Genomic DNA, 22,586 nt, shown 5'->3' with positions numbered 1-22,586 from the left:
AACGCGAGTTATCTTAACTTTAAGTTCTTTGAGCCAGTTTCGGTTTCTGGAGGGTCGTCCGCGTTGGCGCAACCGTCGCTCGTTTTTTTCTACCTCTGTAGCATAGCAACAAGTGCACTTTGGACGCACTGGAAAGCGATGACTGTCTCTATGTTCACCAAAACAGTCCGGTAAATATTCACATTCTTTTTCCTGTTCGGCAGTGACGAGCCCCGTCATTACTCCTGCCAGTGCAAAAAGATATGGGGCGGCTGCTCTGCGTGCAGGCGAGAGCTCTGAGTCACTCTTTTTTCTTCTTGAACCGAGCTCTTGATAACCTTGATGCCAAGGTTCCTCCCACGCTACCACCCCGCCGTTCGGATATGTGTGATTTCATTGCTACTGTGGTGTCACTTTCTTGGGCCGTATCTGCCGCCTGTGATCCACATTTCGAAACTAGATTTTTAACGGCTGGACGTAGCCCCGCTGGCTGACCGGTGTTCCCAGCTGATGCGGCAATCAATATCGCCGGGCGGCGTGCATGGCCTAGAAACCTTGACACACATTTGTGGCCTAGCTTTGAATGGCGCGAGATCTTGGCTGCGCAGTGGATGCGCGTGCACACTTCAGCGCGATTGGGTTTCGTTTCCGTTTCGGTTCCGTCCGAGTCTCAAAAATGACTCGCGTATATTGGGCAACCAAATGCGCCGTAAAGCAAAATTCTGCGGCGGCAAAAGCATGTGAACGTTGTCGCCTCTGGACCGCTCGGACTTCATACATAACGCCTTGCGCGCAAATTGCTAATCAACTTGTCTCTAAGCGTCGTTTCTGTCTTATAAAACATCGTTCTGTGTACAGTTTGTGATCGCTTGACGTAGGAAAACTAAAGGCGAGTTGTGCAATTTTGGCTTGTACGTTTTGTACCGCTGTGCAGCCTTGCGTCGTCTCCTACGGCGACCCCGGAAGTGGCATCGCAGAGCGAACAATTCACTTTCGTTGGCTCTGTGGAGCGTTTTTGTAACAGTTTTCTGAAGTCTCGGCTATTGAAAATCGCTTCCGATTCTTGAGATAGCAACAAGTATCGTGCACAAAGTCAGTGGAAACGTCACCTAAGAAAGAAAGGAATACATTACAACAAAAAAAAGAAAAAAAAAGAAAAGTTCGATCCCAGCCAACAATGTTATCATTGTGATTGCACAAAGTCTTATTTGGTGGCCAAGGTGCACGAAGACAGTTGAGAGATATGTGTTTTCTGCTTGTATTTTGTAAAGCACGCTTCGCGTGTTCTTAATTAAGGGGGTTAGTTTTGCGGCTAGTTAAGTGTGCTCTGCACAACATTTATGCAAGGTGCGACAGTTTCTAATGAGAGACTGCCCCAGCGCACTCATTTAGGATCAGATACATTTAACAAAATTTATTTTAAGATTGCAGATGTTCGTAAAAGGCTACTTACTGTTGATAAAGCTGCGTATTTATTCTTATGTGCAATAAATCGCACCGGAGACAGCGTGCAACAGTATTTAATATCGTTGCGACACGGGTCACTTTCGATCGCGATCGGAACCGACCCGGATCGAATTTAGCTATCGCGATTGGCTCCCTTCCTCAACCTGCGCAAGTGAACCAATCGCAGTGGAGAAATTCCATCCCGATCAGGCTCGATCGCGATCGAAAGTGTCCTGTGCAACACCGGTCAAGCTAGACAAATAGTAATGCCCGATATGACACCTTTATTTGCTTGAATGTAAATTTGCCATATGCCAGTAGTGATCTGCTTGCTACCAACCTATGGTTGCATGCTATTAGCAGATTTCTTTTTAAAACTGCAGTCTTCCATTTGCTGACTTACTAGCAAGCTAGCACTTTTTGCATCAACATTTAATGTGTGCAAGTGTCTTTCTTTATGTCTCTTGTGTACACTATTCTATCATGCTTTTTTAAGTATGTGAATAAGCTTACTTTTCTTGGATTTTGCTCTTGTTACCAAGGCACAATCTTCCTGCATAATATTAAGTTGTTGTATACAGAATACTGCATTATTATTTTTACATGTACAGGCTGGAGCAGGCGGTGAAGCTTATAAACCAGCTGGACGACACCAAATTTAGTGCACTGCTCGCAAGAATTTTACAGAAGCTGCCGTGCAAGGTAAGCTTGTACGTCTTTGCATGGCCAGGGCACCTCGCATCCCTAGTGCTCACATGAAATTTCGCAATCAGGCTTGCCCATGAGTCTAAACCATCTACTAGTAGATTTCCTGTACAAAGGTGGCTGAAATCATGCTTCAAGTGCTTTCAGAGCTGTCCATTGTTACCAAGGAGTGAGAAATAAATAAATGCAGCAACAGCCTGCTTTTTGCTTTATCTTTTTCCTCACCTTTATTCTTTTCCCATTCTTCTTTTTGCTACTTGTTTCACCAATCTTCATGTCTAATTTCCTAAGAATAGTGCTCTATAGGGAGGTGAGAGGCAACAGGCATGTTGACACTGCGTTCTCATGGATACCTTCTGCAGCCGCCCCTATTTACTGAAAAGCTGATGCAGAAATGCAGAATATTAGCATAGTGTGCAGGCCTTATGCATTAAGGACATGATCAGTTGTCACTGGTTGTAATTTGCTGAATTCTATGCTGTATAAGATATGAATTCAGCCTCGCTGAATGTTGTCAGTACAGCACCTCATGCCTGCTACTACTGCTGGTGGACATAAAATGATCTAGTATGTCCAGCTAGGAATAAGTCTTAAAGTAGTGGTCAACAAAGCGATAAACAAGGCCATTTGGCTCATGTTGCCATTATATTTTGCCTCCTGGCGCTGTTTCTTTGAGTACTTGTCCTTGTATTTCTGCATCCTTGTCTTTTCTACACTTCAGTGTGCATAATAAACTAGTAAAATGCTGAACTAATGGTAACTGAACTCATACTCTGTTGATAATGGTCATTCATTATTGCTGAAACTGCAGCACTACTTGTCTCTTCCTCGTTATTCTTAAAAACAGAAGCCTTGTGACAACATATGTCTAGACTACTTTTGTGAAAGTTTATTGCACCTCCTTGTCGCCATCCTACAACAGACTCTTGTACTGCCCGGGCATTTTCTGCTTGCAGCATGAGGTTGGTTGTTGTGATTGGTTGGAATGATATGTCTTCGAAGGCCATTTGCAGGCCTTTACAGTAGGTTCATTCTGCATGGTTAAAAGTGAATGAATCAGTTGCATTGGCCTTTGGAAGCTTGCATGCATATCATGTTGTGCTGTTTAGCATGACTGTGATATGCCTTGCACGTCTGTAGGCACTGTCTCCAAGCTGTCAACCTTGATGTCTCACATTTTTGGTGCGAATAACAGCTTATCATGTAGCAAAAATAGAGTTACGCAGAATTAGCACAGTGGCTAGTACCCTCACACGTGGGACTGCCTTACGTGCTGACTCGCTGTAGCTCTGGCATCAAGTTGTGTCTGCTGCACATAACTTCTGCACACAGACGTGATTTCACTGTTTGAACACTGTTGCTAAAGTGTAACACTTTTGATGTATAGTGCTCTCTGACTGTTTGTAAGCTGTTCAGAGAGGAATTATTCTTGTTTTTCAAACAACAAATGTAAACTGCATCCGTACACTGAATTATTCCATGGAATACTGCTAGGTAAGTACTAGCAATTTTCTTGTGTCTTCGTATATAACTTGGAAAAAGCATTATTTTGGACCCATTTATTTGTAATGTGTACTTCGGGAGCACCTTGCATTGTGATAACTGCTACTGCTAGTGGTCTCGAGTTCATGGACAATGTCACAAACCACAAGCAATCTTGAAAGTTGCCAATAATGAGAGAGAACACGTTGTGAGAGGGCCCACCTGAATGCATTTGTTCCAGGATGAACGCAGCTTCACGGAAGAGGAAGAACAGAAGTTGCAGCGGGCTTTCAACTGCACTGCACAGGATGTTACCCTTCTTCTGGAGTCCCTCTCCTTCATCTTGGAACAAGTAAGTGGTGCCTTACTTTTCACTAAACATTGATTGCTTCAGGGTCACATCACTTTAAGAGGAAGCTTTAAATCAGAAGCTCCTGTCTAAATACTTCGTAACAAAGAAATCATGTTGCTAGTCGTCCACTGTACCGAATTTGATGAGGTTTGTTGCATTAAAAAAAAAAAAAAAAAAACTATAGCCTATCTATGATGGGAAGCAGATTCTTTTTTTATTTAGGCCATTAAATTTTGAAAGAAATTCTCAACATCATAATATTTCAGAAAACTCAAGTACCGGCTTACAAGTCTGCAACTCAACAATACCATAATCCTGTAAACTGCACACACACCCAAAGTGGACAAAATTGATGTATTCTACATCACTGTAATATATTACTCATTTGTAAGTAGGACTTTTGCAAAACTCTTGTAAACATTGTAACAATTTCACATAAGCTGTAAGCTCTTATATCACATTTGTTCGCTTCAGACGTACTAACAAATGGGCTTTACAGAATTGCAGTGGTATTTGTTTTTGGCACTGAATGATTGATTTGTAGACACTTTGTTTTGATTTTCTTTTTTTCGGTTGTCAATTTCAGGTAATTCTTGTAAAATACATAAGGCCATAATTTAATATTCTGCTTCCTACAGTTGGTAGAATTCAGGTTTTCCTCATAAATGCAACAAATTTAATTCAGATCAGTTCAGTGGTTGTCTGACCAGGGGCCCTATAACGTAAAACTATTCCAATCTGTTTTTATTCTAATCGCCTGACGCCAAGTTTACGTAACCACCGACACAAGCATCAGGCAGTAACCCGCAGTGTTGTTTGAAAAGCCCAATCAAATGAGGTCCTCGTTTATAGGAGGACACTTATTTTGCTTTCAAAGCGAATAGCATTGTATACATTGAGCAGTTTTTCTTATCTAGTTGGCTGACATGAGGCGAGGAGCACGCTCAAGTGGAGACGGTTTCGATGGGGCCAAGCCAGCACAGTGAAAGCAGATAACTGGTGGAAAAGGGTGGTGCCGGCGTGTGCGACTGATCCGTTTTCCCTTGCTTAGCTTGTGGTGGCTCGTCGAAAATCATGGCAGCGTGCAATGTAAGGTTAAAGATGCTGCTAAAATGGATCCTCAGCAAAGTACAGTTGGCAGAGCAGTGTTGTATATGTGTCGAAAGGGCTCGATAACATTATACTGCCGTGGAAAAATGTTTATTATGTGCAAATAAATCCATGTTCCTCGGCAGCTCTGACTTGCCAGTGCCAGAGCGATCGGCGGGTAGCCATCTTCTATTCCTTTTGGAATGGGGCACTGCCCCACTATTTAGAAACAAAAATTCAGTTTTGTTTGGCATATTAATGCGCCTTTAACGCGTACATGTCACTTTGACGCAGTGAGTTTTCGCGGTTTTATGATGTCGGGTGAAAGACAGGCAAAGTGAGTGCAACCCAAAATGCTTGACCAATAGCAGAGGGCAAATGGCGAAAAAGGCGTCAGATCAGAAATAATTATGTTTCTTTCATTTGTTATAATCATGCATAATCAGTGTGCATATATCATATCAAATGGGGTGTTTTCGCCGTTTTCGTTAGGTCGCGTGACAGGTAGGCAAAGTGAGAGTGGTCTGAAAATTTTTTTACCAATTGTGGAGGGCTGATTGCAGAATTGGAATAGAAAAGTTTGGAATAGCTTTACGTTATAGCGCCCCAATACATTTCTGTGTTTCAAATTTATTTGAATGGGGAATTCAGAATCCACCGGGCTATACAGGGACACTTAGGAATTCACTGTCGCGACTGTAGATGAACACCAAATTTTTATTGGTGTGAAGTGCTAAAAAATCACCAATCACAACTTACGCGGGAGATCATTGAAGCTGATCTCATAGCAAGGGCTGGCAGCACGTGCATTAGTGCGCCATCTTTGTGCCTATCTCCACAGGAAGCAAGATTTCTTGATCAGTTTAACCTTGCATGACGAAATTGCACTTTCTGTGACCCATTATGTTGTAGCCTTCTATCGGTGTGACGTTTTGTGAAGTATTGTGATGAGTTGTCCTGATGCTTTCTTGTACATGTATATTTCGTGCAACTCGCTAATAAACCAGTTGGAAGTCAGTGCTCTGTTCCTTTATCTGGCCGGCTCGGCTTGTTTCTTCCTTTGTATGTTGTGCTGTACCAGTTCTAGAATGCAATACCAACTCACCCAATCCTCAACCCTAGTGAACATCAGAATCGAAGTTGTTCTCGAGTGAAAGCTTCCCCTTAAGGTGAGCTGAGGTGGCTATTGTAGCGATGACACTGATTGTGCCACTAGGCTGTTCTGCCGAGTAGGCATGCCTTTGAAAGCCTGCCTTACAGTAGCATAGCTTATGCTCTGTGGTGGTTTTTGTGGCTGCATATGCCCACAGGTAGCTTATGCCATATCTCTATAAAGTACGCACACGCATGCATGCAAGCACCTTCAAGGCCAAACGTGTCTATTTACTAGGGGAACACTATTTTCAAGGGAAGCACTAGCACAAAGATGACGACATTTTAAATAGTCTCTAGACATTAAAATTCAGTCATATCATTACAATCCAGATGGTCTGTCTCCTTCCGATATCAACTGTCCAACGAAATGTTGCTTAGCTTCAGTGATCTGGAGCCCTTGAAGACATGTCACTCAACAAATTATAGGGTCACATTACGCAAATACTGACTAGAAGGTGTCACACCTTACTCTTCGAGAATGTGTTTAATGTGCTAAAGAAATGTTTTAAAAACTACTACAAAATGTCCTGCAAATAACTGGATGTCCTGCGGACGAATTGTTTTCACTGAGACATGGTGGCCTATGGAGCGCATCCTGCAACATAGAAGTATTTCATAAACTGCCACTACTGCAGACTCCATAAACGACTTTGCACGCTTCTTATTGCAGCATTCCGTTTTTCTTTTTTTAATTAGGTAAGCAACAGAGCCACATATTTACCAATGCTCTCCGTTCCAGCTGGCTCACCTTCTGGCGTGGGTGTCTCTCCGCGCCTGGCATTTCTCCTATTTGTCAGAAGTTGTGCATTCATGATTTCCGCTCGATTGGCCACTGATTGTTAGCACCCCTATTCCTTTTAATTTTTTTTATTAATTTTTAATACTTAGCAGGCAATGCTATGGAAGCCACACTAATAATGTGGTCATTGAAGTCTCATTCCACTCATATTGCAGCACAGTTGTTTTGATCTGTGTTGCTCCTTATGGGATGACTACTACATATATTACAACTACAGCTTGTGGGTGTAAAGTTACATCAAATGACATGTTATTTGTGTACCGTTGTACTTTCTAGGATTAAGTATGTTTTGGTTGTAAATGCGAGCAGTGCGCTGTGGCCGTTGTTCACAAGAGATGTGTCACTCAATTCATTTGATGGCAAATATGTTCAAGTTTGCAACGCATTTCATGTAATAAATATGTCACATTCCATAACATAGAAGTATGAGACCTTGTTATATCAAATTACATTATGCATACTCATATTTTTATTTTCTATGTGACACACTATATTTTCATCACAAAGGCAAGTGTTGAGAGAAGTCTCTCTAAGCATTCATGCTACCTGCTATGTGTGAAGCCGAGTACATATAGTCGGGGATACCTTGTGAGGCTTCTAAGAAAGGAAATTATCTGGCAGGGGCACATTATAAAGCTTTCACTTCAGTGTACTTTTTTTTCTCAGCATTAAGTTGCATTTAAAAAAGCTATTTGCAGTTAAAAAGTTGAAAGCTATGCTGATTTCGTAGGGGCAAGCAGGCTTGACCTTTTAGGAGAGATTTCAGGCACCTGTCAAAATTATGTTTTTGTGTTGCAGGCATGTATCCTTTCTTGAAGTTGACAGAACAGGAAAGTAAAGACACAAAATAATGTCTTATAACTGAAAATAATGCATTTCCATTCTTTGGGAACCTTTTTGGCTTGTGTTAAATTATTTTAAGCTAAATCTATTTTCTATCATGTGTTGTTGTTGTTGTTAATTAAAGTCTGCAGTGAAAAGGTTGAACACACCTTCCTTACTTGGATTTGAACATTTCAGTATGATTTATCTGCCTACCTTGCACTCATGTCGGTTGCTTTTATTTTTCATTTAATGTGGCTTAAAAAGACACTAAGAAAAAGCATTACATCAATTTAGAATGACAATTTTTTATAACTGTATTTTTTTTAATTTCGCAGTAAGGGGTTGATTCCTAGAAAAGAAACTCAAACCCAAAATTCAATTTCTGTAGTCTCATGCCTTAGCCCCAGCCCCGTTACATCAGTGTGACATTATGTATTTTAAAGACTTTTCTTGTAGTACAGTATATAAGCCTTTGTGGCTCAGTAAATGTTTTCAAAACTTGCTAAGTTCAGTATTTGGCTATTTTGGAATACAATGTCGGTCATATTTGTTGATAAATAAATTTAGCTAGGCCCACACAGATGCTGTAAAAATTTGTGGGGTCACAGCAAGCTGATGCGGAAGCCCATCTTTCATTTTTGCGCCTTTTCTGACTTATCAAGCCCCTTCTCACAGCAAGATTTATATATATATATATATGTGTGTGTATGTGTATATATATATATATATATATTTTTTTTTTATGCAGAAGAGCAATTTACTAATAAAGCTTAAGGCATTTTTCTGTTTAAATGATACTTTAAAGCACTCAAGCATCTACCTTTCTTGAACTTAGCTTGTCATATTATGGCTTCTATATTTAAACACTTCATTGTTTGGTGTTTGGTTTCCACCTTCTGTGTAGGCTGCATTCCACTTGGCCAAGCCGCAGGTACTGCGAACCCAGCTGACTGACCTGGGCATGGATGAAAACAAGGTGCATTGCATAAACATTCATTGTACTATCTATTACTCGTTAACTTCCATGTGACATTGTAGTAGACAACTAGTGAAGAAAAGAAATGGTGAGAAAGTGTGTCAATTAAGTAGATTGTGGAAGGACCACCGCAGGTAAAAGGCCATTCTTCTGTTTGCATACTTTCTGGAAAAGTGCTGCGATGCTAACAAGGTCTTACACCAGAGTGACCACTGAGTCACATTGCTGCAGCAATAACACAATATGGAATTGGCAGTCAGTCATCATTCATACACTCTCACCATTTTTGTTCCACATTAGGTTCAGTGCATGGTGCAGTCGTGGACAAGCCATGCCAAGCAGCTTGTTGAGCAGCTGAAGCAGCGCTCCCTCGCTCCCAGACAGGTCAGTGCATTGTTGAATGCTGTTAACTTCAAAGCTGAGCAGTTTTTGCATCATCACTGAGCAGGCTGTTCTTCATATCCAGAAACTTGCCTAGCACCAAAGCTCTTGCTTGACTCCACGTAGTGTGTAACAGCGCTGCATCCCGACTGAAGCTAACAGTGTATCTCATATCTCAGTAACCTTCCTCGGTGATTTACACTACGAGGAGTTATTTGTGGGCCATCTCCATTTGCATCTCCAGAGCAGTTGCTGAATTATGAAAGTTTAGCACAGCAACCTCCCTGTTATTTTACTAAAAGAGTGTTATACTACCGTCCACTTGTCATAGTATAGGAAAAGCCTAGAGTTTGAGGTACGTTTTTGAGTAAGAGCATTGTTGTCAAAAAGCTTTAATATTTACGAAGTTGAACCTAGGGAATGAAGAGCAAATTCAGTGTTGTACACCTGCCCACAAGCTTTTCGAGTGTGAATACTTCCAAAGACTTCAAACATCCTGCAGCCTATTGAGTGGCATGTTCCACTCTGAGGTGTGTCCTACGCAGTGCACCTCTTTAGATGCATGCTGATTGCTTGACCAGGAGAGCTTTTGTGGGCAGGTCTAAGCTGTTTAAGTTCATCTTTGCACGTTCAGAACTTCATAGACATTTTCTTAAGTTCTGAGACCAAGTTTTCTTTTTGTGATCATGCTCCTCGTATCCATAAAGATGCACTTAAGCGAGTTCTCTTAACTCCTTAACGGACATACATGAACAGTAGAGAGCAACAGTGTGGGGACCAGAGGTGCCACTAAAGACTTTTTTCTTTGCAGCCTGGGCATAAAGGTGTCTGTTTTAGTATCATCATGCATTAAGACAACATCACATTACACGGCTGTGCTAGAAGAAATTAAATTTTTTTGCTGATGTTGTGGTCTCTAAACTTTTGCTCTGCACATACCAATTGCTATACATGTCAAAATGAGTATACCTTGCTGGTGAAGCAGCGCACTGACATGGACACAGTGAAGACACACAAGAAAAGACGACACTCGCTGTGTGTCTTCACTGTGTTCGTGTCAGTGCGCTGCTTTTCCAGCAAGGTATGATGATTACTCACCAACTAGCCCAACTTTCCACTTTACAAAATGAGTATGATTGTGGCTCACACATGTATGTGATCACACATACACACATAATTGTGCAGCTTCAAAATGTGGACTGGGAGGTGCAAGTCCGGACAGCTCAGCAGTCTGCGGCACGATCCAAGAGGCTTCAGGCTCTGGTGGATCTTGTCGTCTCCACAGGAGCTGCACATGATCATCTGCTGTTGCAGTTTTCACATGGACAGCTCTTCAACCTTTACACGCAGGTGCACCTCTCTCACTGCCTAGTGTGGCCGCATTCAAATGAGTAGCAATGCATGTTTTTGAAGTTGTCCAAACTCTGCCATACATAATCTTACACATACTAAAAAGATTACTCTTGCCAAGTGTAAAGGTTGAAAAACATAAGGTATCTTAATTTGACAGCAATCATCTCTTTATTTTCCATGTTTTTATATACACCGAACTTACTTTCTTTCCCATTCAAGTTCTTAATATCTGCTTTAAACTGTATTGTGGAAGTACCGTATTATGTGGATTATAACTTTTTCCTCTGTATAAATTGCCGTCCCACTTATCGCAAGTTCTGAAAAAAAAAAAAAGAAATTGGTATATAAGTCGTGCCGGTGTATAAGACGCGCCATTTTTAACTCGGTTGGCATAATGAAACAATGCACACATGTGCACTCATCATAAAATGTAGAACTTACCGATTTCAGGGCACTCTATTATTGTAAAAAATTTTGAGTTGTAGATTCTAGCAGAAACAAATCGTCAGTCAAACTTCTCTTATGTGCATAAACTAACATCTATTGCACTTCACTCAAAGCCATTGAAGGCCTCGTCCTCTGACGCCCTGTCAAAAACTTCAACCACTTATGCTGGCAGCATCGATGGGTAACCGTTGTCAACCTTTGAATAACTTTTTACACAACATTGTAGACATGTTACCGGCATTGCTTCTGTGGCGTGGTACGCTCGTGACGAATACACGAACGACTACAATATGTCCAAACGAGCCTGAACTGGTATACAAAAAGCGAAATGGCAACCAGAAGCTGGAAGCACTGTGACTTCTTGCCCGAACAAATGATCATGATGATAATCAAGTGGTACTTTTTGTAAAGGTTATATGTCTCGGACGCCACAATGTAGCAATAAATTGGGGTAGCCTTTAGTTATTTATTGCATCAGTTCTGTGAGTGAGTGAGTGAGTGAGCGAGCGAGCGAACGAACGAACGAACGAACGAACAAACGAACGAACAAACGAACGAACGAACGAACGAACAAACTTTTATTTGGTACAGCAAAGCGCAATAAAACGCGCACCCGGCTAATCCCACGACGGGACTGACAGATCTAGTCTGCCGGCCCGATCGCGGGCGCGCTGGACGGCCAGGATTTGGTCCTCAAAGACGGGACTTCGCACGAGCGTGTCCCACTCTTCCTTGGTGAACTTCGAGCCCAACGACCCGCACTCCCAGAGCATATGAGGCAACTTAGCTACCTCACCACAGGCCACGCAAGAACAGTTCGGATAAATCTCGGGATATATACTATTAAGGGACGCCGGATTTGGGTAGGAGTTCGTTTGCAGAAGTCTTAATGTGACCGCCTGCGGCCTGCTTTGCTTGGAGTGAGGCGGGGGGAAAACCCTTCTCTCTAAGTAAACGAATTTAGTGATTTCGTTGTGTGTGAGAGTAGCGTCCCTGTGTCCGGGGAGAGAGTCGCCCGATCCGAGGGCAGCGCGGTTGCTAAAGCCACGCGCAGCCTCGTGGGCAGACTCGTTGAGGTTCAGAGGAACCCCCTCAATCGCCCCGACGTGTGCAGGGAACCAAAGGATCGAGTGCATGGAGGGCTTGCCATGTTTGGCGCCTTTCAGAATTTGAACTACCTGCTGGGCTACCCTGCCTTTCTGGAATGCCCTGATGATGGCTTTCGAATTGCTATACACCCTGTCTCTCCGACCGTCTTGCATGGCGAGTGCAATGGCCACTTGCTCGGCCACCTCTGGGTTCGTCGTCCGGACGGGAGCGGTTCTGTGGCTTTAACCTTTTCTTTAAGAAAAACTGAGCTATAATATCAAACTATCGTGTGGTCTCCCATCACGAAAGCACCAATATCATGGAGACCATGCTGGCAACCTTCACTGCTGCGATCGTGCTGCCTACACAGCGAGCCATAGGAGCTAACATCTGTACCAATGGTCGCTGCACTGTTAATATGAGATTTGATTTCTTTGATAATGCCGCTTCTCATGGTTTTATGAATATATAGGTCACACCGTTGTATAAGAAGCACCAGTTAACATATTGGAAAGTACCTCTACTTATAGACCAGAAAATAGTGAACATAAAAGATAGATATATTAAGTCCCACTGATGATTATGAGTAAGTCATCAACAGCAGTCTGCGCCCAGGTGCAGTCACTTGCCTACCTGCTACGGTGACTTTGGCTGACCTGTTCTGCCACTGAGTGCTGGCTTGCTAGCTTGATTCCTCCTAGCAGCGGTCTTATTTTGTTATGGTTGTCTTGACCAGACATTTGTGCACCAAATTTTAGGGGCACATTAAAATAGCACTGGCATGATACTTCCTTTACTTGTCGCATGTGTGTGCAAGTGTGTGTGTGATTGTCAAAAAAATGTCCAAGCCCTTGAATCCTTAGCAAAAATACTGGCTTGTGTAAGAGCACCCTAAATACCTACATTACTCATTATAACACTTGTTTCTATGAACCAGTTTTGGTAGCCAGGAGGTGTGTGCCATGACATCATGATAGATTGACTCGCTCAGTTGCTTAAGAATGCAGCTAAAAAAACGTGTCAATGTTCTTTTTTTTAAGTTATTATTATTATATAGCAATGTCATCATACCTAGCCTTATCGCTACATGACATCATCAAATATTGCTCTGCGTCCGCATCTAGAGTCCCAAATTTAGTATCGAATTATGATAAATTATAGGTGTTTCTCAACTTCCATACTTGTTATGTGTCATCCTTTAATGTATGAGAAGCATACGGTCAAGATTTATCTGTTGCCCTCCACTATGATTTCCCTAATAGTCTTTGTGTTGCTTCGTTTTGTGTAAGGGACACTAGACTGATAAAATACACTTTTAGAATACTATTTTCGGTAATTTCGTGTTAATAGGTTGATTATAGGAACGGAAAGTGAAGACGGACGTTCAATGTCTTTAATTTTATGTCAAAATCTTGCAACTGGTTTGCCACTGTGACCTCAGGGATTTAAAAATATTTTCTCACATTTTGACCATTGTGGCTCATTAAAGTTTTCGAATCTTGCCAAGTTCAGTCATTGACTGTTTTTTAATACAATGTAGGCAATGTTTACGAATAAAAATTAGACCAGGCCTGAGCAGATGCTTTCAAAATCTGTGACGTCACTGCAATCTGGTGCTCCGGGGACAGCATGGCGGCATTGGTGCCTGTCTTTTGTTTAAGTGCTATTTCTGTCTTGCTAACCCTCTTTTTGTGGTAAGCATGGCACTTCTGGTATTGTAAAAGGGGTAATCTACTAATACAGCTCAAATTATTTTTCTCTTTAATGTCTCTTTAAAGCCTATCACTCAACCATCAGTCAATCATGGCACTTCTGGTATTGTAAAAGGGTAATCTACTAATACACCTCAAATTATTTTTCTCTTTAATGTCTCTTTAAAGCCTATCACTCAACCATCAGTCAATCAAGGCACTTCATGCCCCATGACTCTGTGGATCTAGATTACCAAGTGGGGTTATTTAACATGTCCACGTCTAGTAATCATGTTCCATTGATTCTTGCAGTTGGAACAGATCCAGGTGAAGCTCGACAACCTCATCTGAGCTGGCTTTGAAAGCTTGCAACTCTTCCCGTCGACACTGTCTTTATTTTTCTGTCCCCATCACTACGCTGTGCATGGGGGAACCACTGACCACTGGCTGGACCACAGTCGACAGTAAGCTCGTCCCTCCGACTGAAGATGTCTTTTGGCATTATCTTGGCCATTGTGTAATTGCTGGCAAACACTTTTGCTTTGTTTCAGAACTAGCTACTTTGTAGGTACACTTTTTTGTTTTGTTTTGTTTTGTTTTGTTCTGCAGCAAAAGTGATACTGTCTTGTCAGTAAACAATAAGTAACCATTAAGACCCACCTCAGGATTTGTTGCGCTCAGGGTTCGGTAATCCCAGTCTACTACACTTCAGCATTAGCATAGCTATATTATACAGGTTTTGGAACTGCATGTGAGTCGGTCCTTGTCGGCACTTAATAATGCATATTCTGTCAATGATTGTAGGTGCGATGGGCCTCGAAAGTTTTACGGACCGACTGAGCTGCATCCTTAAAGGAGTATTGTCTGCATTTGTGTGTGCAACTAGTGTGGGCACACCTCTCATTTTCAAACTGCATGAACGGGTCACGGTGAAGCAATTTGATTAGGGAGGGGAAGGGAAGAGGAGGAAGGGGGGGGGGGGGAGGGGCTGACTGCTTCCATGGTTTGTGAACTGCATATATGCCTCTGCGCTTGATTGAAATAGAAGAATTGGGCATGCAGTTTGAGACACTTCAATGAGTTGTCAAAGCAGTGTCTTGCGAAGTAAGCATGCATTACCACCAGCATCAAAATTGTAGCTTTATGAATCTCAGTGGCCCATGCAGTCTAAGAGCAGAACAGCTTAAACAGGGGACTTAGTGTTTCTGCAACACAAGAACTTCGTTTGTGGAACATGGATTTGGCTCATTCATTTATTTGCATAAGCCACTGCCTTGTTTCATTTGAAGTGAGACTGTGGAATATCTTTCTTTTTTCTTTCTTCAACTTTAGCATCTCAGGCATAGTGCAGCTGTTGTAGGAAAAGGACATAGCTGAGTTCATTATTAAACTAGTTAGCCACTATTTTATCAGCGTGAAAATGTGTGCACACTGATTATCACTTGTAGCATGGTTGCATTAGCACTAGGAGTCTTCTATCCTGACTGCAGTTTTCTCTGATTAGCGAATGTTTTAAGGAGTGATATGCGCAGGTAGTTTGTTAATTGTCACATAGGAAAGGCAGCTGCTGTATTATTGCTATCATAGATAAGGAACTACAGAAAGCAATACTACATCTTGTGTTGAGGGTTAGACACTGTACCTAAATGGTTATATTCATTTTTTTTTTTTCACTTGGTGGTACGTAAACTATTACCTTTGTCATGATATTACATGTGATATGCACCTCCAAGTGCTGCAACTAAAAAGAGGACATGTGACTGCCATGTCATGAGAGGTAATCAAACCACACGAGTAAATTTAGTAGTACCGCAGTCTCATCAGTACCACTCTTGATGCTTAATGGTATGTTACCAGGTGTGGCACTCAATCAACCATCATTCTATTCTGCATCTTCATGCTTACCAGTGGCTTTGACATGCTTGCCGCAATGACATTTTATTAGAGTGCAGCGTAGTTCTTGAAAGGGTGAAATAATGAATGGTTGTAAAGGACAGTGAGGTGATAAAATTGCTACCTGTACGCAAGCAGGGAAGTCTTGGAGCATTGTGTGTGCAGAACCTTTGAATGCTTCCATGTCTGTGCCACAAATGACCCTTGACTAATATCCAATGTCCAGTGATGCTGCATTGTCCCGTGCCTGTTTTGAAATAAGCTGTGGTCATTCTATTGCAACTGTTATACCCACTCACTGAAATGTACAAAGAGGCACGAAAACGAGCTGTTGCTGCCTGGCATTCTTTGCCGCAAAAAACGAACACGAGGTTCAGACAGTGTTTCTGGAAAAATATTGGCAAGGAAGGGATTAGAGATGGCAGAATAGCCAAAGTCAGCATATAGACAGCTCTGAGATGTGAGTTGTACGGTTTTATGTTTAGAAAATGGTGAGCATCCTGGTAGGTTGTGCCTCACCTTGGAAGACCAGGTTGTTTGCTTTTATTGCTTGCTGTAGAGATCCTCAAGCTTACCGTATAAATTGCAGTCTGCATTAGCAAGTTCTATAGGGGTGACTTCTGTTAATTTGGTGCAGTTTAACTAGATCTTCTTTTTATTTCTACCATGTTCACAGGTCCCAAAGGGTGCCCTGTGCTTGTTAAACACTTCCCTTGTTTCAAAATTTTAACTGACAGTGCAGTCCTGCCAAAGTGAAAAACAAAACAAAAATAAATGGGACTCGAGTGTATGAGATAAAATCGCTTTAATTTATTACCTGAACAGTTTGCTGGCAGCATATTTTGTGAATTGCAAATGCTGTCATCCACACAGCTTTCACTTGTTACTCGCAGCACTTGCTTTTTTTTTTTTTTCTGCCTTCTTCAGATGTGTGATCTCAGACACTTAAGTGTAGAAATGTGGCAAATGACATCTCAAAACGGGTATGCCACAGCCTTGCGACTCCTACGACCACAATGAGTTGAGATTCGGATAATAGTTTGCGACTATACCCCTGGTGGGTTCAAGCGAAATGTTTGTATAATGGTACCATGCCATTTTTTTGCTGTTTGATATATTCTGCTCGTGGTCATATTTTCACAGCGAGTGGTTGGTGAAGGGCGGTTGTGTGCGTGTCTGTCTGTGCCTGGCATCTGCACACATTTATGTAAACTCTTTGAGGCATTCCTTTACCTTGTGTAAAACATTGAGCTCCTCCTGCATAACAACTGATTTCATTTCCTCTGCACTTAATTTATGTCTAGTGATGCACACAGTCATGATTGCAGAATGTTTGAGCAAACCAGAGCTGGTTTCGTGCACCAAACTTGAAAAGAACTAATTAATTGGAACTGGCTTTTCACAGGGAAAGTGCAGTATTAGCATGTAAAGCGAAACTGTATCGCACCATCTAAATTAGTGCTGCCCCCTTTTGTGCAACTACTGAGGTGTTGTTTTAGTAAGGACGTGTGTGCATATTCTTCGAGTCAAGAAATAGCAGTTCGTCATCCCATAAATGTTATGCATACTACAAAGTACTCCAAATATTAGCAGGATGATCTAGTTGCATTACCCAAATTATTTTCTTTTTCTTTCTAAAACTTATATCGACCAGAAGGGTGGCTATATTAAACCAACATTAACTGAAATGGCAGAAAAGTTGAATTGACATCCCCCATTTCTTTCCCACGTAACATTATTTATATACTCTGCAATAGCATCTAGTAACTATAGCACAGTAGACTTACCTGTGAGAGCCGAGTTCCCTGGTAAGCTGAACACCTCAGGGACCTTATTTAGTTTCCCGTATATCCGGTGCAGCTCTGTTGAGTTGAACTTTTGATAAAGCAAGCCTATTTCCAAGATAATTTCATGTTGTTCTTGAAACTACCATAACTGTTAGAGGCAGATGTACGAATTGCCTTTGTTCTTTACAGGCATGAGCAAGAACATATTCTTGCTTATTGTATCATTCACAGGATCCTATCATTAGCAGCATTTATGAACATGAATGTAAAGCTGACACCCTTTACTGAGCTACGTGGTATTGTTCTGCATCAATAGTGAACTCCCATTGTAGTATCTGATTTAGCCACCTCCTGGCATTTTGTCCTGGGTATGAAGCTAGTCCATGCTGTTGCATCTTCCTGAGCCAACTGTAAACATTCTTTGGTCACTTCTACCCCTTAAGTGAGAGCCTGCACGGAAGCTGCAGATGGCCATAATGCATAACGAGTGTGTTTGCAGGTAGATGTGCTGTTTGCGTGTGTCGAAAGGGAGAGAAAAAAACAAACTGACCGACTGATCTCTCGTGGAAAGCAAAGGGAAGTGGTTGCAAGATTTGTTGCAGTCACTACGTGAGTTCGTCCTTGATCACAAGATGTGCTTGGTGGCATGTGTACGTCCATCAAGACAAGGCAAAGTATGTTTGAAAGTAGTCACTGCATGTGATGTCTCATGGTCTTGGCACTGGCTGCGTTCTCTATGTTTCCGTGGGCACTGGCTGTTGCTGAAAAAAAAAGGCACTTTCTCATCTAGTTGGTTGCTGCTGCACTGTGCTCACACACCTCTTTGCCACATGTACGCATGTGGCAACAGTTTTTGATGGGTGGGCCTCACAGTGTAAATCGGTAACAGATTGGACAAGAGGACTGACGAGGGTGTGGCTACAGACCCACTCGTACTGATCTTGAGGGTGCGAGCAGTGTGCCCATGATTGGAGTGTAGATGTGCACGAGTGAATGTGGGCTTGAAATGGGCCTCTCAGTTAGTGCTTTGTTTGTTGGTTTTACGAGCGCAAACTGTTGGTCAAGTTGGTGTAGGAGCATTCTTAAGCAGACCAGACAGAATATGGCACAAAGATTGTGCGATCCTGATTTTCTGTCTCATTTTCTACATTGTGTTCCGAATTCTGCGGAACAGTACTCCATTTGTTGCATTGTAGAAAGCTTTCCCATTACCATATAGGTGGCAGTAAGTGCTGCCAGCCACTCTATGTGGACCATGTTTAGGGCTCTTCTCACCTTTAACAGAAGTAAGACACTTTGTCCTACTATTCTGTGCCCATTAGTTTGTTAGCCACATCCTCTTGTCCTGTCTGTTACATGCTGCATCAAAATTAGCCCAAATATCAGCTATGCTTGGTACGTGTTGGTGAATCCTTGAAGTTGCGCTGCAGTGCTGCTGAAACCAGCACACTCAATAAGGTGCGACTGGGCTTGGAGACCGCTCAATCTTTTCCCTGTCTGTCCATTTTGCTTTGCCAATAAGGGCGTGGTTGTCCTTCTCTTGTCTTTCATTTGTTCAAAGTGCCACACGACAGCTCTGGAGACAGCTTGTGGCCCACACTGCTCATGAGCAGCAGCTGATGCAATAGAACGCACAAGGTACTTAGATGTCTTTCTTCTGGGGCTTTTTGTAATGAAAGCCCTACTGTACTGTGAGGCCATTTATCTGCTGGTGCCAGCAGACCTACCAGAGACTGTAATGTGAAGCTGCCATATGCTGCCATGTTATTAGTGCAGCACAAGGACATGGCAAGACTTAATTTGTGTGGTAGGGGCTATTCTACTTGTAAATTTGATCAATGTAACAACCTGTTTAACTCTGCGTGGCTCCACGGATCCACCCACATGTTTCATGAAAGTTTGTGAGAAGCTGCTGCTTTGTGACAAAAAAACAACTCTACACAAGTATACTCCAATGAAGTGAACAAAAATATGCTCATGTTGCTGCTGCTGCTTCTAAATGACGTGGCAGCATGTGTGAAATATGCTGCCAAGGGATATTGAATGGCGTTTCCGGAAACTTGTTGAAATGATCTGTGGGACCATCTCCAGTAAAAGCTCTTACATGGCTTATATTCTTTCCCTATCCAGCACTTTCTCACAGTGGCATTCAGATTCCTTGGTGCTTACCACAATTTTTATTTCTTTCCTATTTGCATCTGTGCCTTTAAACACAGGGCACACTGAGCATTAATTCTGCTTTCGTCGACATTGTTCATGCCCACTGTTTGTATTTTGTTTGTGAATGGAATTTACTTTTTACTTTACTCAACATATTTATGAGTAATGTGTCACATATTGTGGTAAATGTCTGTTTCATTCATCCTTTATTTGCACTTTGGTGGCCATTTTATGAATTTGTCTGCAAATTGGTCCACAACATTATCAGCATTTATTTGTTGAGATTGGCAGTGGGGACACGGCAGATTATGTGATCCTTAAACTGAACTTAAATCTTCAATTGGCGAGCTTGTGGAGAATTGTGTCCAAATTCGTGTCTGTCGCTCATCAGTTCAAGGCGTCGCCTTTGCTCCGTTGTTCGGGATGTACTCCAGTGGTACCCGAGTTGCTGGAAGCTGTGGCTCAAGTTGTGCACCATTTTTACACCCGGTTTGAAAAGACGCACAAGTTTATCCCTCCAGTGTCAAATACCAACACTCCTGTGGTATATGATTCACTGCGTGTAGTGTAGCATCCTTTTGTCATGGTTATGTCAATTACGTGTTCATGCATCTTTGTAGGTGCAGTTGTCATCATCATCATCGTCATTGTCGATGACAAGCATTCTTTTTGTTAGTACTCCATTGCATGTGTGAGTGCTGTTACCCCTCAAAGTGAAAAATAAATGAGTTGGCACAAAAGCTTGACCATCACTTTCTTAAACTTGCAGCCTCCTTTACTCCCTTTTCTTTTTTTATGGAGCTGACTTATTTTCGAAATTATAGAAATGCTACCACACACTTCTTGCACATAGAAAGGTAACATCGGGCAAGTATGAATATTGGGAAACATAATACATTTTGATGCTAAAGTTGGTCTTTAAATGCCAAACCTGGTGGCAACATTAGTGTGATGTCATGACATCGCATGTTAAATACGGGACCGTTTCCTGAGCCTACTTCGAGTTCCCCAGACCACATCGAATTGTACCACAGCTAATTAAGGAGCGCAGAAGCACGGATACCACATTCCTGAGGCACGGCACGTGCAAACAAGTTGGCGGACCTCACTTCGTGTGCCGCCGGTGGAGCTATTCACTGCTTGACTCTTCCCGAAAGTGAAGCGAGAGCCTGGCACTGTTGCGGGTAAAGTGAATCCCGAAGCAAGACGGCTGTAATGCGCCATGAAAACCTGGCGGCGGCGCCCCCATCCATCTATTGTGACGGCGCATTGCAAGTCAGCAAGGCAAGACCGCAGGGAGAAGAAAGCCTTCGGACAAACACACAAGCAGCGACTCCCTTCGCTGGGTGTGACTCCATCGCACGGGCGCCTACCATTGGCCGAACGTGACGTGTCTTCGAGACACCGAAGGGCTTAAAAGACGCAGACCAGGAGCAGCAGGAGAGCATTCCTTGATTCATCTCTCTCGAACTTGCGACGGGCCGCAGCGTCCGAGTTGCTGCCGGCCCGTAATGACTCTAAGACTGTTAATTGACTCTCACTGTAAATAATGTAAATAAACCTCCCAAGTTTTCATCACGACGTCCTGCTCAACTCCTACAGGCCTCCCCAAGAATCAGCGAGAACAAATCACTGTCTCCCCCATTCCACACTGTACACCCACAGCGTAATGTCGGAAGAAGACGAGCCAGAGCCTTGGCCCTTCTTCGCAAGGTCAAAGAGAACCCTAAAGAGAACTGTTTTGTCGACACGGCCCACAACGGAGATAGTCAAAGATGCACGATCGTCTCAGTTGGCCTTGCGGGAACAATCATAGACGTCGCCTTGGTCAAATGCCCCTCCTCAGGGGCGGCCGAGCAAGTTGCCATAGCCATAGAGTTACTTGACAGACAACGTCCAAGCGTTTTTAGCGACTCCCAAGCTGCTGTCCAAGCCTTTGCCATCGGCTCCATCACCAAGAAAGCCCACTGTATTCTCAAGGGCAAATTGATCATCCCACATACGCTAACATGGCTTCCAGCACACATGGGGTCCTTTGAAGAGGGGCTCACCAACCTAAATGAGCTGGCCCACTCCAAGGCACGAGGTCTCGCGTTCCATGTCCATGGAGAATCCCCCCAGCTCACAACACCATACAATAGAGATTCTCCCACCACGTACAATTCGCCGACATTGTGTAGCAATAAGGCTAGGTATGATGATGTTGCTTGTAAAAAAAAAAAATATGAGCACTGTGTATGTTTCATCTGGCTGCGCTTACATATGTCATCTGCAGGAATGGAACAAGCCAGTGTTTCATGATGTCATGATGCATCTGCCTCCTGGAAACTAAAACTGACTCTTAAAAACAAGTATTATAAGCAGATATTAAAAGTGCTCTGACGGTTTCCAGTGTTTATCCTTGTGCTCAAAGGCTTTGAGCCTTTATTTTGTGCCAAAAAGTGAAAAGCAACAATATGACCCTTCGCAGTAAGCTTAGTGGTTATGGCGTTGCGCTGCTGCATTCGAGGTCTCGAGTTCAATCCTAGACGCGTCACTTGGAGTTCGATAGGCGTGAAATCCAAAAATGCTCGTGTACATTCGGTGTATGTAGGTGCCCTTTAAAGAACCCCAGGCGGTCAAAATTAATCCGGCTTCCCCCACTACGGCATGCCTCGTAATCAGCTCATGGTATTGGCACGTAAAACCCCGGAACCTAATTTTAATTTGAAGTAAAGAATCTTGTCAGTGCTCCTTTAAGGACTCTGAAACAGTCTTAGGAAATTTTGGGAAACAGATGCAGTGTATAGCGTGCCTGGTTATGATCATGATCATGTGAGCCGAATACCACACATTGCTGGAATTAAGCAAGAGCTTACATTCTCCCCTCAACACTGGCGTAAAACTCCCTCAACTGTTCAACAATGTTGTTAATCTCACTCTATTGATGCTAGCGACAAAGACAAGCCAGATGTTTGTAAGCAAGGAAGGCATTGTG

General features: G+C 42.6%; 1 protein-coding gene across 1 annotated transcript; it reads left to right on the top strand.

Moving 5' to 3' along the window:
• The first annotated feature begins 76 nt into the window (after positions 1–76).
• LOC126541496 (COMM domain-containing protein 10-like) lies at positions 77–20,349 on the top strand. The gene is made up of 7 exons (XM_050188262.3): positions 77–170; positions 2,037–2,127; positions 3,854–3,964; positions 8,737–8,808; positions 9,109–9,192; positions 10,375–10,539; positions 14,082–20,349. Exons 1-7 carry the CDS (start codon positions 139–141, stop codon positions 14,118–14,120), a joined length of 594 nt encoding a protein of 197 aa, XP_050044219.1. The 5' UTR covers positions 77–138; the 3' UTR covers positions 14,121–20,349.
• The last annotated feature ends 2,237 nt before the right edge of the window (positions 20,350–22,586 follow it).

The sequence above is a fragment of the Dermacentor andersoni genome, chromosome 2, assembly GCF_023375885.2.
Source record: "Dermacentor andersoni chromosome 2, qqDerAnde1_hic_scaffold, whole genome shotgun sequence".
NCBI lineage: Eukaryota > Metazoa > Arthropoda > Arachnida > Ixodida > Ixodidae > Dermacentor > Dermacentor andersoni.
The sequence above is the reverse complement of the archived record's forward strand: the minus strand, read 5'-3'. Positions and strand labels throughout refer to the sequence as shown.

Bases quoted from the DNA above. Each gene is read 5' to 3' on its own strand.
- LOC126541496 (XM_050188262.3), top strand. From the start codon at position 139: ATGACTGTCTCTATGTTCACCAAAACAGTCCG. The intron at 2,128-3,853 runs GTAAGCTTGTAC...CATTTGTTCCAG, and splicing joins TACAGAAGCTGCCGTGCAAG to GATGAACGCAGCTTCACGGA. The intron at 9,193-10,374 runs GTCAGTGCATTG...ATAATTGTGCAG, and splicing joins GCTCCCTCGCTCCCAGACAG to CTTCAAAATGTGGACTGGGA.